This window comes from Liolophura sinensis, chromosome 3 (assembly GCF_032854445.1).
Source record: "Liolophura sinensis isolate JHLJ2023 chromosome 3, CUHK_Ljap_v2, whole genome shotgun sequence".
NCBI lineage: Eukaryota > Metazoa > Mollusca > Polyplacophora > Chitonida > Chitonidae > Liolophura > Liolophura sinensis.
In genome coordinates this window covers 4,185,371-4,203,776 of record NC_088297.1, presented here as the reverse complement: position 1 = coordinate 4,203,776, position 18,406 = coordinate 4,185,371, and the positions used below count along the sequence as shown (strand labels likewise).

At 40.8% G+C, this 18,406-nt stretch overlaps 1 protein-coding gene across 1 annotated transcript in view; it reads right to left on the bottom strand.

Moving 5' to 3' along the window:
* Positions 1–18,406, bottom strand: part of LOC135463999 (gamma-tubulin complex component 5-like) — a 50,822-nt gene that overhangs the window by 2,569 nt on the left and 29,847 nt on the right. Inside the window, 8 exon segments of the mRNA XM_064741472.1 lie at positions 429–529; positions 7,901–8,024; positions 8,027–8,114; positions 9,068–9,279; positions 10,067–10,187; positions 11,086–11,173; positions 17,066–17,157; positions 17,978–18,040. Coding sequence (XP_064597542.1) covers positions 429–529; positions 7,901–8,024; positions 8,027–8,114; positions 9,068–9,279; positions 10,067–10,187; positions 11,086–11,173; positions 17,066–17,157; positions 17,978–18,040 — 889 coding nt within the window.

The following is an 18,406-nucleotide window of genomic DNA, read 5'->3' as shown; positions in this document are numbered from 1 at the left end:
CGGCGGTCGAGCCCAACGAAACGGAACGGGCCGCTGTAGCAATATCTGTATATAAATTTTGTTCAATGGGCAATGCTCCAGTAACAAGTCATAATGGCAAAACCCCTGATAGTATGAACCCTGAACCAGCCACCACCCAGCCCCACCCATACCCTACCCATCCACACCCTACCCATCCACACCTATATTCTACTATCTGTACATCTTGAGTTCTCTCATCCACTCCCAAACTTATCCTCACACCATCATACCCTCAACCATGCCCAACCCCCACCCGTTTGATCACCCCAAATCAATTTGCCCTCATCTCCTTATCACCTACAATCACCTCGCTCCGTCTGCACCAACTACCATCATCCAGTCCCGCACCCCATCACTCAAGCTACCCACATACACACTTTCTTGATCAGAAATTCTGCAGTACTCACAGTGAGAAAAAGAGCCCCTCTTCACAATGTTGTTAAGGAAGGACGATAAAAACTGCATGTATTTGCCAAATTCTCTTTCTAAAGTTTCTATAGACTCAGAGCTGAAACATACAAGGAAATTAAAGTATAAACTTATTTGGCACTCATATGGCTGACGGATGATTTTACTACGCTCTCTCTTCCAAAACTGCTGTACATAAAAACCTGCAGCCGACCAATCAGATTTGATCACTATTTCATTGGTTAAGTGGTAGGAAACTCCTGGCATTAGTACTCTGTCTCACAAAGGATATGCCCTTTAACAAAGGTCAAAAAGCCCCAGTGTTTGCTAATCATATCCACGCTGCTACAGTACATGCCAGGGTAAAAGTTGTCCCCCTTGTTAAGGAGATGCGCTGTCTTCAAGCACTGTGTCTGGTAATGCCATGAGGACACGAGTGTAAAAATATATATATATATATATATATATATATATATATATATATATATATAACACATATAAATTTACTTATTTATTGGTATGATCATTGTGCATAGCTTAAACTTCCGATCGGATCTTATACAACATGTACGATGGGGGTCAGTTTTAACAGTGAAGGAAACTTGAGCGCTCAACCGACATTGGCAATTTGCTGGCAAACTTTCCCATGTGTAATGTTCAACATCGTCATCGTTATCAAAGCCCAATGCGGTCGCTGTGAGTTCAAGTCCAGCTCATGCCATACGTGGGAAGGTCTGGCAGCAACCTGCGCATGTTTGTGGGTTTCCCCCTGCGCTCTGCCCAGCTTCCTCCCACCATAATGCTGGCCGCTGGCTGATAAGTGAAATATTCTTGAGTACGCTGTAAAACACCAATCAAATGATAATAATCTTTATGAGAGCCATACTGGAAGAAAATGCACCTTTCAAGAAACAGCTGACAGTTTAACTTAACAAAGGTTGAACAAGCGCAACAGTCTGTGGAGTTGTCATGGCTAATTGGAGTTTAGACATCAGCTAGTGTTTGTGTGAAGATTCGGATGACGATTCAATAACACAAACACGTTGACGTTTGGGTGCTTCATGATTGTAATGAACATGCACGTGAAAGACACCAACCCGACGTGAGAACGCCAGATATCGGCGCTATTACTTAGCCTCCGAGGTGATAGCTCTATGTCGTAGTCAATTGCCGAGGATTTCCACACTGACTCCATTATCTCGTCAAATTTATAACTCTGGTGCATCCTTTTCTGTCATTTTTTTACGATATCTCCTGGTCGAAAGTCGGCCATGTTGACATTCGCAGAAAAAGTAGTGCCTGTACAGCCGAGTTGTATGCAATGAATCTTTGAGATGAATGCAAAGATACAAGAAGCAATCAAAATGTTGGAATTTATATTACACATGGTGCATATCAAAACGATATGTCATGACTTTATTATCGGGAAAAATTAACTTTTATGGGATAAAAAGCGGTCTTCAACACACAAACGATTCTGCAAACACCAAGGCTTCATGAACAGCCAATCAGGGAAATGTATGAATTAACTGTCCAAGGTTGGATTTGAACCCACACTTTGTGTGCCCTCTGGAATCACGAAACTTACACATTGATGTCACTCTGCAGCACACTGGATATGAACATGTAGGCTACGTTCATTCTCTCAACTATCCACCGCGATCAACAGCAACGCAATTTCGATCAGTGATGCGAACAGGATCAAGACCTGTCTGTTCAAAGTGTGCAAACAGGATCAAGACCTGTCTGTTCAAAGTGTGCAAAAAGGATCAAGACCTGTCTGTTCAAAGTGTGCAAACAGGATCAAGACGTGTCTGATTCAAAGTGTGCAAACAGGATCAAGACGTGTCTGATTCAAAGTGTGCAAACAGGATCAAGACCTGTCTGTTCAAAGTGTGCAAACAGGATCAAGACCTGTCTGATTCAAAGTGTGCAAACAGGATCAAGACCTGTCTGTTCAAAGTGTGCTAACAGGATCAAGACCTGTCTGTTCAAAGTGTGCAAACAGGATCAAGACCTGTCTGTTCAAAATGCCCAGTCATGAAACGACTGCCACAATAGTGGCAGATTTCATTTTTCATTTTCATTTATTCATTCGCCAATGTTGGTGGGAATAAAGTCCCAGAGAGCTTGCTCTATCCCAAATTCCTGATGACAGCTGATCCGGTGTTCAGAAAACAAATGCCACAACAAAGAGCTCATCAGAATTTTATATTATATATACTATATCCAGTGACCTGCAAGCTACATTGAACAATATCGTTAATATATTTGTGAATGCAACACTGACCTGATTTCATCCAGTAATAAATAAGTACACTGAACACTGACCTGATTTCATCCAGTAATAAATAAGTACATTCAACACTGACCTGATTTCATCCAAAAATAAATAAGTACATTAAACACTGACCTGATTTCATCCAATAATAAATAAGTACATTCAATACTGACCTGATTTCATCCAATAATAAATAAGTACATTGAACACTGACCTGATTTCATCCAATAATAAATAAGTACATTAAACACTGACCTGATTTCATCCAATAATAAGTAAGGACAATGAACACTGGCCTGATTTCATCCAAAAATAAATAAGTACATTGAACACTGACCTGATTTCATCCAATAATAAATAAGTACATTAAACACTGACCTGATTTCATCCAGTAATAAATAAGTACATTAAACACTGACCTGATTTCATCTGATTTCATCCAGTAATAAATAAGTACATTAAACACTGACCTGATTTTATCCAATAATAAAGTATAATGAACACTGACCTGATTTCATCCAGTAATAAATAAGTGCAATGACCACTGACCTGATTTTATCCAATAATAAATAAATAAATACATTCAACACTGACCTGATTTCATCCAATAATAAATAAGTACATTGAACACTGACCTGATTTCATCCAGTAATAAATATGTACATTAAACACTGACCTGATTTCGTCCAATAATAAGTAAGGACAATGAACACTGACCTGATTTCATCCAATAATAAATTAGTACATTGAACACTAACCTGATTTCATCCACTCCATACTGCCACCGTGCAGAAAATATCACACACAAGTTGAGGACTTTGAGAATGGCAATAAATAAGTACATTCAACACCGACCTGATTTCATCCAATAATAAATAAGTACATTAAACACTGACCTGATTTCGTCCAATAATAAATAAGTACATTCAACACCGACCTGATTTCATCCAAAAATAAATAAGTACAATGAACACTGACCTGATTTCATCCAATAATAAATAAGTACATTCAAGACTGACCTGATTTCATCCACTCCATACTGCCACCGTGCAGAAAATATCACACCAGGGTTCGTACAGTCTGTGACTTGTAAAATTCCAGGACTTTTCCAGGACTTTTCCAGGACAAATACATTATTTTCCAGGACAAATTTAAACACAATATAAAACTTTTCTCTCATACATATAATGAACTTTAATGAGTTAATAATTCACATGTTTTTTTTTTTTTCAAATGTCATGAGATATACACAGACATGATTTTCAAATGAGATTTTCACATGTTCTTCAACTGTTGTGATTTCTGAGCAAGTGTCTCTTCTAACTGTTTCAGGTCCATTTCTTTGCGCTGTGCTGATTCGCGCAAGCTGTTCGATTTGCTTATGTGAGACAAGTCTCTTTCCTTTTCTGCTCTGACTGAAAATTCATCAGCAGACAATCTTAGAGAATCAATGTCACCCCTCAATCTCTTCTGTTGTGTTTTTAACTCCGCCACTTCCTCTTCCATTTTCCGCTTTCGGGCCATGGCTGGCAACTTCTCCTTCAACCGTTTCTGTTCATCTAAATAGTCCTGATATCTTCGACGAGCAGCACTGGCAGACATCAGAAGTTTTTTGTCCAATACAACATTCTGAACACCACCAATGTTGTGTAAATGATCACATATAATCCTCTGGGCAATAATTGAATCCTCCCTCAAGTTCTCAACCTCGACCTCTTTATTAATGGAAAAGCCACGCTCTACAGTGGCCTGACCATGGGACATCAGCAGCAGTAGGCTCACCACTCCCCAGAGCTCACGGAATTCGACTTTGTTCGAAATATCCATGTGCCAAAGTCTGTCTAATCGGGTGACTTTGGGATCAAAGTGCATATGCTTTATTGCTGCATCATCCAAGTACCTAGAAAACTGACGAAGAGCCTCATCACCAAATTCAGGTGTAATCCAATGAGCATCTGTCAATATTAATAGAGTCTTCCTCATGAACTTTATGGCCACCTCTTTCTGGTTAAAATGCCTAGGATCCAGACATGCAACACTTCTGGCTAGAGGGTATTTAACAGGGCACTTTTCAATAAGTTTAGCTACAAGTTCAATTAAAAGCGTTCTGCACTCCATTCTAAACGTTAACACGGCTCTATCCGATATCTTCTTTGATCGATAAGCCTCCTTCAATGTCTTGTCTGCAGCTAACCCAACATCAATCTTTGAAATTTCAACAAAGTTTTTCTTGTCTCTGACATCAAACAAAGCTATCTTTGCAGCCGTTAATGAGTCTGTTACCTTGTGGTCAACAAATCTCTCCAGCAAACCTTGTATCAGGACCAATAGATCATGAGTGATATAGGGCAGTAGTGGTTGGTCACTTTGATACTTGGTCAAGAATGGTGTAATTTCTTGTGCAACTGCCAAGAAAAACTTAAGTCGTGCCAGTGTCAATGGATCCTCCACAGCTTTTTGGACTGTCAAGTAAGACTGATTGTCTGGTTTAGTGACAGTTTTCCTTTTCACAGCTGACACATATTTACAAATACTGTCCCATATTTCAATGGCCCTTGAGGCACATGGGGCATTGTCCAGCCACCTAGTCTTACAGAATTTGAGAGGGATTTTAGCCCCATCAGTTACTTTTGTGTAATCTTCTCGTCTAGCAGGAGAGTCCCGGAACAATGAGTAAAGAGAACGTAAAATGTTAGCTACACCCATTTCAGACTTCTCCACTCCAGTTTGGAATGCACCATGGCAGATGTGCAGCCCACATGAGCCCACGTCTAAAAGTGTCCTCCCATACTTAGTTTCTAAATCTACTTGTAAGCTGTGGTAAAACTTCCAGTTTACGCTGGGGCCATCCATACTGACTTGTATCAGATTACGAGGGTTCAAGTCTCCAAAAACTGACTGAAATTCTGCCATCATGTGCCATCATGTCTGTAGCTGTACAGTGCCCAACAAATTTGGAATCAAGGTACCTGGACTTCACTTCATCGTTTTCCCACACACGCGCATAGAAATCCATTTGTTTCTTTTGGTTCTTTTTGTTCAGGGATTCATCGAAGAGGAGAACAAACTTGCTATCAATCTTCTGCTTCAAGAGAGTCTGGAAATGCGGAGCTAGTCCAAACACAGTAAGATATGCTGATTTTTTCTCTCCACACATGAATTGCGCTGCGATGCTGCTGTCAGGAAACATTTTACAGAAAAGTCCCCCAATTCCCTCACAGGATTTATAGGAATGGTGACATTCTATGATGTTTAACGCCCACAGTATCTCAGCTTTCAAAACTTCCTCCTTTGTGACAAACTCGGGAATGGTTGATGGTCTAGATACAGTCGCTGTAGGTGCAGCCCATTGCCCAAGATCAAGTGTGTCTGAAATAAACAACAACAATAAAAATTACTAATCAACTGCTCAGATTTCTACCATAACAATCAAACTCCCAAAAGAATGTGGTTGGCTATGGATTCTTTTCTTGACCATGAATGATGGATCACAATGTATGCATGTAAATTCATCATAAATGCTTTTACACTGAGAATTCAGGGGTAAAAATAAGGGTATATTAGGGGCCAATGGCGACCCTATTTCTGCCACTGGCGCCTAAAATAATCACACTTTACCCCTTGATTTTTATACTAGGCCTATATTGTATGTTTTAAGGACAAATGGCTCCTGGAACTGAATCCCTTATTTTTTCCCCTGGAAAATAGCACCAGTTCTAAAATCAAAAATAGATCCCGGTATTAACAATACTCGTCAAAATCAAATAAATAATTAAATCAAAAAAAAAAAATATCTAATATTTATGCTATAGGTAGACCTATGAATAATAGAAGTCTTTCAAAATGTTAAGTGTGCGCAAAAACTTACTGTCTTTTCAAGATAATTTTCACACTATGCTTAGGCCTATAGAGCAGAACTTGTCAAAGTTATCTCCCCTTACAATCAGCCTCCGTATTACGGCAGTAGGGCCTACACTTAAAACATTCCAGGACATTCCAAAACGGCCATGGTCCGTTTCACACACTACTATATTCTGAAATTCACCTTTTCATGATTTCAGTGAATCCAAAAAAAATTAATAATAATAAGCCTACACCGCAGGTCCCTATCGGACGGTTAATAAGTCATAGGGACCTTTAGCCAATACTGGCATAGTTATGCAATAAAAGTACATGTATTTGATTTGATTTGATTTGTAATTTGTTTCTCTAAAAAACACTGCAGTAACACTGCCCATGTGCTATCACTAAATAGAAAGTACACAGTCACATTAATACACGCATACGTGGGGTTCATAGGGAGTGGAAATAGCCTACCTGTCGTCGATGACGAGGGACCCTCCAAATACTCGGTAATATTGGTGTTCGAACGGTGACGTTCCTTCAGCGCTTGGAGCAAACTGCATGTGCTTGGTTCCCTTTGAGTGCTCTTAACCGCACTTTCACCCATATTTCCAATGTCAAAGCTTTTCTGCAAAGCGAACACCGTGCTCTGTGAGCGGAGTCTTTCTCCAGCCAATCCTGATAACCTGGTTGGCTGAGCCAGGATAGATTAAAATAACAAAGACGTGACATTCTTTCGCCTCCCGCCAAATTCACAAAACATGCCACATGAGGGCTGCGCGTGCGCATACAAAAGTCAACTTCCTTCTAGGTCGATAGTTTCCGTCAATTTCCGCCTGACGGATGCGGCTTGTGTAGAGATTTGATTGGTGGGTGTTTTACTACGCTTTTACTCCACTGATTTTATGAATGAAGTGACCTATATACTGCGAGTGTTGACACAAACAACAGCCTATTCCTTCCATTGGCTCGTGGACAAAGCATTAGAAATTTTTTTAGCACCAAGAATAACGAATTCTAGGACATTCCAGGACAATGGCTGATTATCCAGGACATTCAAGTACTGGAAAATACATTTTTAATTTTCCAGGACTTTCCAGGACATTCCAGGACTGTGCGAACCCTGCACAACACAAGTTGAGGACTTTGAGAATGGCAATAACTAAGTACACTGAACACTGACCTGATTTCATCCAGTAACAAATAAGTACAATGAACACTGACCTGATTTCATCCAATAATAAATAAGTACATTCAACACTGACCTGATTTCATCCAATAATAAATAAGTACAATGAACACTGACCTGATTTCATCCAAAAATAAATACGTACATTGAACACTAACCTGATTTCATCCACTCCATACTGCCACCGTGCAGAAAATATCACACACAAGTTGAGGACTTTGAGAATGGCATCCTTGAGGAAGTCGACGTCTTTATGTTGAAGGCAGCGACTGTGGATTTGAGGACGTATCCTCCGTGCAGCGTCATAATCTGATCCAAGTCTCCAGCCTGCCTGATTTCAGCCATGAACTCTAACCCCGTGCTGTGCAAAATCTGCCAGGGTAAATAAAGAGTTAAAAAAATCTAAATTTTCCAAAATAACAAAACTCCCAAATCTGGATTATTTATTTATTTATTTATTTACTTCATTAGAGTTTTATGCCATACTGAGGAAGTCTCACTTAGATGACAGCAGTAAACGTCACAGTAGAAGAAATGGAAAAGAGCCTACAGTAAATCCACCACATGAGATCAGAGAGTAAGCCAGCATGAGTTGAACCTGAACTCACAGTGATAGGTTCCTGGGTCATTGTGCTGCGCTAGCACACTAACCACTATGCCACAGAGGCCCCCCCCCCCCATGTATTGAAGTCAATTACTGGATATCCTATACTTAATCGCACTATATTGCCATTGCCAGGAAAATACTAAGAACAAAACGTTACAGATTACACACACTAAAGTAGCAAAACTAGAAGCTATACAAACAAGAAAAAATGAAGGAGAGAAAAACAGATTCTAAAGAAATTAACATTTAGAGCAAAAAACGGAGCTATGTGCAAAATTCCAATGTTAACATCTGCATCCCTTTTTGGAGTGAGTGAGTGAGTGCTTGGGGTTTAAACGTCGTACTCAACAATTTTTCAGTCATATGACGACGAAGGAATCATTAGGGTGCATGTACGTGTAATGTGCCTCCTTGTTGCAGGACGGATTTCCACCGTTCTTTTATTTAGTGCTGCTTCACTGAGACGACTTACCAAAGGCAAGTAAGCTGCCCCGCCCGAGCCATTATACTGATACGGGTCAACCAGTCATTGCACTATCCCCTTCATGCTGAACGTCAAGCGAGGAAGTTACAACTTCCTCTTTTAAAGTCTTAGGTGTGACTCGACCAAGGATTGATCCTGGATCTACCGGTCCCAAAGCGGACGCTCTACCAACTGTGCTATCCGGGCCGGTCCCCCTTTTTGGAGGATTACTTGTAACAAACATATTTTTTTGACAATGCAGTTAATACCCCTAGTCATGATGTAGGTGTGGAGACTGTTGACAAAGTTGATCAGTTTCATCCTCAGGAGCTGCATTCGGTGCACTCGATGACTGCGAGGAAGCTGCTCCTCCATCCTCTCCTCCTCTACCTCATCCTCGTTACCATAGCGACTGAAAGCATCCTCCGGCTGAACAATGGTTCTCAAAAGGTTCTCGCGCTCCAAAACTGTAACCACAGAGTTCTGTGACAGATACAACTACTGGCATAATAGCGGGTACCAATTATATATTTATTTATTTGATTGGTGTTTTACGCCGTACTCAAGAATATTTCACTTATACGACGGCGGCCAGCATTATGGTGGGAGGAAACTGGGCACAGCCCAAGGGAAACCCACGACCATCCGCAGGTTGCTGGCAGACCTTCCCACTTACGGCCGGAGAGGGAGCCAGCATGAGGGTACCAATTATAGTTCATGCTTTAGAGGTGGGCCAACACTAATAATCCACAATGGAATAAATACAGAACTAATAATGCACCTTTTTCTTCCGTCCCATCTTAATGTATCCACAATTATCCTGTTTTCAAGTTTTTCACGGCTTTCCGATCATGTAAAAATGTCTTGAACAGGAAAAATTGCCACATTTCCCGTAAAATACATGATCTTCAAGTCTGATTTCCGTCCATAAAACAATAATTTATGTTCAATAATTATTAACTAATTTAGTCAGAAAATTTATCTCGCATGTATTCAACGGATTTATTAAGCATATTCAACTTTTAATACCCTGGATTTTAACCAAGTCATTAATCTAATTTACATGAACATATGTCTCAAGCATATAGAATTTACTGCAGGAAATTTTAATCTGGAAATACAACCTTCCATGAAGTGATGCATCAGTTAAATGAATCAGTAACAAGTGTACTAGGGGAAAACCCAACCCCTTACACAGAGAGTCATCTGCATATTCAAAAAAAAAAAAACCAAAAACTGGATCTGGCCACTTACCTGAAAACAGCAGCTTATCCAGCGAGTATTTAGCATATTTGATTTGCAGCAGAAATATAAACACCTGGTTGTAAACCTCTCGAGTTTTGGTGCTAATGATTATATCTAGAGGCCAGGGAACCTAATAACAAAAAAAAAAGCAAGCAAATTCAGAGCAATTGTTTATTTATTTATTTATTTGATTGGTGTTTTACGCCGTACTCAAGAATATTTCACTTATACAACGGCAGCCAGCATTATGGTGGGAGGAAACCGGGCATAGCCCGGGGAAACCCACAACCATCCGCAGGTTGCTGACAGACCTTCCCACGTATAAGGCCGGAGAGGAAGCCAGCATGAGCTGGACTTGAACTCATAGCGACCGCATTGGTGAGAGGCTTCTGGGTCATTACGCTGCGCTAAACCGATTCAGAGCAATTGTACACAATTTATAATAATAATAATAACAATAATAGTAATAATAAACTTAATTTACAGAGGGTTATATGCAGTGGTTGATTTTCCTTCAAGCCCTCTCACTCACAGAAACATTCACCCTGTAGTTGTAAGATTTATGGTCAAAAAAAACAAAAAAACATAAATAGTATAGTGCGGTCACTGTGAGTTCAAGTCCAGTTCATGCTGGCTTCCTCTCTGGCAATAAGTGGGAAGTTTTGCCAGCTACCTGCAGATGGTTGTGGGTTTCCCCCGTGCTCTGCCCGGTTTCCTCCCACCATAGTGGTGGCCACTGTCGTATAAGTGAAATATTCTTGAGCACAGCATAAAATACCAATCAAATAAATAAATAAAGCACAAAGTGAAAAAAGGAGTCGCTTTGTGTGAACGCAAGCTCTGAATATACAGAGATGTATTATGTTGTAGAGATATGAAGTGCACACAGGTTAGGGCTATTTAACACTAAGTACACTTTATGACACCTGTCCTTGATAGTTGCAGCATGTTAGTACTTGAACCATCTGAGTCAGCAAAGTTCCACAAAGGTTCACAGTTAAATGTCTTCGACTGAATATGTATCTTACCTCATAATGAAGCTGGAGGCCATCAAAAGCGTTGATTGGATTAGAATCCTTGGCTTTAAAACTTGGCTGAGCAATGTCAATGCTTAACCTGAAATTAAAACATTACAACTTATTGGGCAATGTCAATGCTTAACCTGAAATTAAAACATTACAACTTGGCTGAGCAATGTCAATGCTTAGCCTGAAATTAAAACATTACAACTTGGCTGAGCAATGTCAATGCTTAGCCTGAAATTAAAACATTACAACTTGGCTGAGCAATGTCAATGCTTAACCTGCTCTGTGGACTAGTGGTTAGTGTGCCAGCACAACACAAAGGCCCGAGAGCACCACTGCTGTGAGTTCAAGTCCAGCTTGTGCTGTCTTCCTCTCGGACGTTGTACACAGAAGGGTCTCCCAGGAATCTGTGAATGTTTGTAGGTTTCAAGCCACCATAGTAACAGCAGCCATTGTAAAAGTTAAACATAACTGTAAAACACCAATGAGTTAAATCAATCAATCACTAGGTCACATGAGGTGAGAGTTCACACACTGACCTTTGACAGGAAATTTCTCTGTTTTTTCCCCAAATTTCCCCAGCTCACACTGGTCACAACAAGGTTTTGTAATGTGTTTATACACTAGCTCACATGAAAAGTTATAGCTGCTTTCTCACTGATTTTTCAGTATTTTTCAAGGCATGGCAAAGTTACACTTTTCGTAGTTTTCCATATAGTAAAAGATTTACTAAACAACCTGTGAAATACGGTTACAGCATGGAGAGTAAAGCCAGAGTAGCGACCACAGTGTGATAGAGAAATAGCATAGAGAGTAAAACCAGAGCAGCGACAACAGTGTGATAGACGTACAGCACAGAGAGTAAAGCCAGTGTAGCGACCACAGTGTGATAGATGTACAGCACAGAGAGTAAAACCAGAGCAGCAACCACAATGTGATAGACGTACAGCATAGAGAGTAAAACCAGAGCAGCGACAACAATGTGATAGACATACAGCACAGAGAGTAAAGCCAGAGTAGAGACCACACTGTGTCAGATGTACAGCACGAAGAGTAAAACCAGAGCAGCGACAACAATGTGATAGACATACAGCATAGAGAGTAAAATCAGAGCAGTAACGACAGTGTGACAGACGTACAGCACAGAGAGTAAAGCCAGAGTAGAGACCACAGTGTGACAGATGTACAGCACGGAGAGTAAAACCAGAGCAGCGACAACAATGTGATAGACGTACAGCACAGAGAGTAAAGCCAGAGCAGCGACAACAGGGTGACAGACGTACAGCATAGAAAGTAAAACCAGAGTAGCACCAACAGTGTGACAGACATACAGCATAGAAAGTAAAATCAGAGCAGTAACGACAGTGTGATAGACATACAGCACAGAGAGTAAAGCCAGAGTAGAGACCACAGTGTGACAGATGTACAGCATGGAGAGTAAAACCAGAGCAGCGACAACAATGTGATAGACATACAGCACAGAGAGTAAAACCAGAGCAGCGACAACAGTGTGACAGACGTACAGAATAGAAAGTAAAACCAGAGCAGTAACGACAGTGTGATAGACATACAGCATAGAAAATAAAACCAGAGCAGCGACAACAGTGTGACAGACGTACAACATAGAAAGTAAAATCAGAGCAGTAACAACAGTGTGACAGACGTACAGCATAGAAAGTAAAATCAGAGCAGTAACGACAGTGTGATAGATGTACAGCACAGAGAGTAAAACCAGAGCAGTGATGACAGTGTGATAGACGTACAGCACAGAGAGTAAAAGTAGAGCAGTAACGACAGTGTGATAGATGTACAGCACAGAGAGTAAAACCAGAGCAGTGACGACAGTGTGATAGACGTACAGCATAGAGAGTAAAACCAGAGCAGCGACGACAGTGTGATAGACGTACAGCACAGAGAGTAAAACCAGAGCAGTAACGACAGTGTGATAGATGTACAGCATAGAAAGTAAAACCAGAGCAGTGACGTCAGTGTGATAGATGTACAGCACAGAGAGTAAAACCAGAGCAGCGACGACAGTGTGATAGACGTACAGCATAGAGAGTAAAACCAGAGCAGCGACAACAATGTGATAGACATACAGCATAGAAAGTAAAATCAGAGCAGCGACGACAGTGTGATAGATGTACAGCACAGAGAGTAAAACCAGAGCAGTGACGACAGTGTGATAGACGTACAGCATAGAGAGTAAAACCAGAGCAGCGACAACAATGTGATAGACGTACAGCACAGAGAGTAAAGCCAGAGTAGAGACCACAGTGTGACAGATGTACAGCACGGAGAGTAAAACCAGAGCAGCGACAACAATGTGATAGACATACAGCATAGAGAGTAAAATCAGAGCAGTAACGACAGTGTGACAGACGTACAGCATAGAGAGTAAAGCCAGAGTAGAGACCACAGTGTGACAGATGTACAGCACGGAGAGTAAAACCAGAGCAGCGACAACAATGTGATAGACGTACAGCATAGAAAGTAAAATCAGAGCAGTAACGACAGTGTGACAGACGTACAGCACAGAGAGTAAAGCCAGAGTAGAGACCACAGTGTGACAGATGTACAGCATGGAGAGTAAAACCAGAGCAGCGACAACAATGTGATAGACGTACAGCACAGAGAGTAAAACCAGAGCAGCGACAACAGTGTGACAGACGTACAGCATAGAAAGTAAAGCCAGAGCAGCGACAACAGGGTGACAGACGTACAGCATAGAAAGTAAAACCAGAGCAGTAACGACAGTGTGATAGACATACAGCATAGAAAGTAAAATCAGAGCAGTGACGTCAGTGTGATAGATGTACAGCACAGAGAGTAAAACCAGAGCAGCGACAACAGTGTGACAGACGTACAACATAGAAAGTAAAATCAGAGCAGTAACAACAGTGTGATAGACATACAGCACAGAGAGTAAAGCCAGAGTAGAGACCACAGTGTGACAGATGTACAGCATGGAGAGTAAAACCAGAGCAGCGACAACAATGTGATAGACGTACAGCACAGAGAGTAAAACCAGAGCAGCGACAACAGTGTGACAGACGTACAGCATAGAAAGTAAAACCAGAGCAGTGACGTCAGTGTGATAGATGTACAGCACAGAGAGTAAAACCAGAGCAGTAACGACAGTGTGATAGACGTACATCATAGAGAGTAAAACCAGAGCAGTAACGACAGTGTGATAGATGTACAGCACAGAGAGTAAAACCAGAGCAGTAACGACAGTGTGATAGATGTACAGCATAGAAAGTAAAACCAGAGCAGTGACGTCAGTGTGATAGACGTACAGCACAGAGAGTAAAACCAGAGCAGTGATGACAGTGTGATAGACGTACAGCACAGAGAGTAAAACCAGAGCAGTGACGACAGTGTAATAGATGTACAGCATAGAGAGTAAAACCAGAGCAGTGACGTCAGTGTGATAGATGTACAGCACAGAGAGCAAAACCAGAGCAGTAACGACAGTGTGATAGATGTACAGCACAGAAAGTAAAATCAGAGCAGTAACGACAGTGTGATAGATGTACAGCACAGAGAGTAAAACCAGAGCAGCACGACTGTGTGATAGATGTACAGCATAGAGAGTAAAACCAGAGCAGCAACGACAGTGTGATAGACGTACAGCATAGAGAGCAAAACCAGAGCAGCGACGACAGTGTGACAGACGTACAGCATAGAAAATACAACCAGAGCACCAACGGCAGTGTGATAGACGTACAGCACAGAGTAAAACCAGAGCAGCGACAACAGTGTGATAGACGTACAGCATAGAGAGTACAACCAGAGCAGTGACCACAGTGTGATAGTTGGCAAATGGTCTTACATAACAACTGAAATACGATCTTTTGTCAGTTTACTGCAGTTAGGGTTTGATTCCAGCTGTTCATGTGAAAGTGTATAAAATAGTAGCAAATTATTCACCCCCTAGCAAGAAGGCTTAAGCAGAATCAGGTTGCTCCTGGGTCCTTCTGATGTAAAGAGCCAATGTTTCATGCGTTGGATTTAGCTGACAAAGGGAGATTTTCTCGTGCGGTAATGTGGGTTATGGAGAACTTGGGAGAGCTACATGGCAGTTGTGTTATGTGCCTAGCAGCGATGGCCATGCAGTTTTCGGCTCTGTTGGGTGTACTAGCGAGCGGAACACTTGGCCGAGATGAGCATTTAAGTCAACTACGAGCACGGACAGACACTTTTTATCCGCCCCTACATCGATGTGTGACGGACAGCACGGAAAGCAGGTACGGCTATATCACAGGTAGCATTGTTGGCATCAGGGCCGTTATACTAAGGGCTAAGTGTTTTTATGTTTTGAAAGTTATCATGGCAAACAACAATGTCGAAATAATGTGTGAAACGTCGAACAAAACGCGCATTATGGTGATGTTTATGGTCGTACGTCCACATAATGAGAGGAGGCATAGTTATGAACTGGAAATTTGAGAACAATTGGTCATTTTGAAAATTATTTTTGTGGCTTTCTTAGACAGCTGGAAACTTGCATTACGGGAGTCAGGGTGAAAGTCAGATTCCCATCAAAAAGTAAAGCCCTGAGTGGAGGCAAGCTGACATACCCAGACACTGCTTAAGTTCACCGAGCCAGCTTAGCGCCCCCTCCGCGCCCCTGTCCTCTCGCCCATCTGTTTCCCACCCAAATTCGGTCTGCTCCCCCACTGAGTACTTTTTAACACGGATCATCATTCATGTCAGGTGATTAATTTCTGGGCTGACCACCACGGCCCGAAGAAACCATTTTTATCCCCGGAAATGAAGGTTGAAATGTTTTTTTTTTTCACTGTTATATGTTATTACACGTGCTAAACTTCACGCTAAGACAAAAAGCCAAAGCGTTTCGTGTATCGTTTAAAGACAATGAAAACTACCTGTAGAAACAGCTACAGACAAGGGAGAAGGACGTTCAACTACGTTTCCTCGCCGGCCTCTCATCGGCTCTCGGCTTACCTGGATGAACAAATTTTCCCTGTGGTCTTTCTGTATTTATTTTGAATAAGTTTTACAGTCTTTTTTATCACACTTCAAGCCTTCATAGTTTTCAAGTTTAGTCAAATGGACAATGGCAGGGCGACATTTTGACACCTTTTCCCGCTCCCCTGTGGATGCACAAGTCACAACTAGGCCCAAGAAAAGAGTTCACATTAAAAAATCTAAGTTAGATAGTAGAACAGTGACAAGTCACCATGACCTAACTACCAATGTGCATTTATAAATGGGAAAAATCACGGACAAGTTTGATAAGTCTGATTTTTCATCTATATTTTTTCTTTTTTTCTTTATGGGTAATTTATTTGTTTGGCAATGAATGCATAGTTTTTGTATGACTGTTTTCCCTATTATATTTTATTTTACACTGTGTTCCACTATATACTTCTTTTTTTGTTTCACATGAAGAGAGAACATGAAATGGTAGACTTTCAGTGGCTTCTCAAAAAAATTATTCAGTTTTTGTTTTTGACGTTCTCACACAAGTGAAGGTCAGAAAACGGCAGCTTGAGTTAAAATCTTCTTTATCTTTAGCAAATCTGTAATAAAACAGCACCAATCCCGAAAACCATTTCCTCAAAGGATTTCATAACGTGGAACAATCCCTGGACGAACCATGACTTTGCTACGAGGTATGAGAAGAAAAATTGTGAACAAGTTAAGAATCGGCCGCAGTTAGAGCACGATTTCCCTGTGCACAATCCCGGGTCGATGTGCCATGAATACGTGACTGATGAGGGAAGTTAGGTATTTAACACACTGTACTGGGAACGCCCGACTGTCTTAGCGCCTCCAATTCGGGCTCTCTCATACAGAGAAGTTTTGACATCTACCACCATTGACGTTTCCGGCTGCTGAGATCTTGTGAAAACTGAAGTTTAAAGACGCATCATACATACCATGTTAATGGCATGAATGACTGAAAAAAGCAAAGGCCTAAATTCTGTATAAAAACGAGCACTGAGCAGGTTACCTGCTGACATCTTGAGGGTAATACACCTGTTGGCTGGCCCCCAGCACCAAGTTCAACAGGTGCACATCACGCCACATCTCATGACACTGTACCTGGAACAACAACAACAAGAGGGGGGCTTCTTTAAAGCAAATGTAATACGAAAAAAATGTAATGATTAGCAGTGGACAGTTTAAAACTTTAATATCAGCTAGTAGATAGAAAGTTTTTTAGAAGGTCTGACACAGTTAAATGCATGCAAATATTTGAATTTCATGGTGGGCTTTATGAACCGTACAGCATCTTCTTTTGGTACTCTGATGTCAGAGAAACTTTATCCCACTCGCTGTGAGTTCAAGTCCAGCTCATGCTGGCTTCCTCTCCGGCCGTACATGGAAGATCTTCCAGCAACCTGCGGATGGTCGTGGGTTTCCCCTGGGCTCTACCCGGTTTCCACCCACCATAATGCTGGCCGCCGTCGTATAAGTGAAATATTCTTGAGTACGGCGTAAAACTTCAATCAAATAAATAAATAAATAAATAATGTTGGCACAGATCTTATTACCATCTTGTCAATTATTACTTAAAGTAACATTGAGAAAAATACATACATGTGTCGTAATTCTCCAACCTGCAAGCTGTTTATTCAAGCATATTCTGAAGGCATTTTTCTGTGTACACTGATAAAGTTATACTTTTTGTGAAGCCCGGAAATTGGCCAATCCAAAAAAATGTAGTTTTGCCTCCAAAACCTATTTAAAAATTTGCACAAATTTCACTGAAAGTTGCTCACTCATATGCGAAAAGGTTGAGGAATTAGAGTATACTGAAAAAGAAAAAAGGCAGAATCAGTCCAGTGCAAAACTGTTTCAAATTTTCCGTCTAAAAAACAACAAAAGCTTACATGATTTCATAATTTAAATAAGGACGTACCTTCTGGAAAAGCTCTGTGTAGAAGTCAAACAGTGTGTCCCCAGCCTCCATCAGGTAAAACCTCTGAAAATCAAAAAGCCAATTTTTTTATTTACAATACATTTGACTGTTGCTTAATGCTGTGCTCAAAAATTTTTCACTTACTTGACGACAGTAAATTTAATTGTAAGATTAAGGAGAAAATCAGAAACCCTAGAATAATTTGAACAAACATTTAGCATTTTTCAACCGATACTTTTTGCTTGATTGCGACAGATTCATCCGCTGTGTAAAGCCACTTAAAAGCTTTTTTTGTGCAGCTAAACTAATTTCTTATCAAGAAAACTTAAGCGTTGGCATCAAAAGTCTTACTTCAATCTTCGTTTGTGGTTATGAAAGCGCATTTCTACCTACCAAACTTTAAGTACAATATAGTATTTGATGGTATGC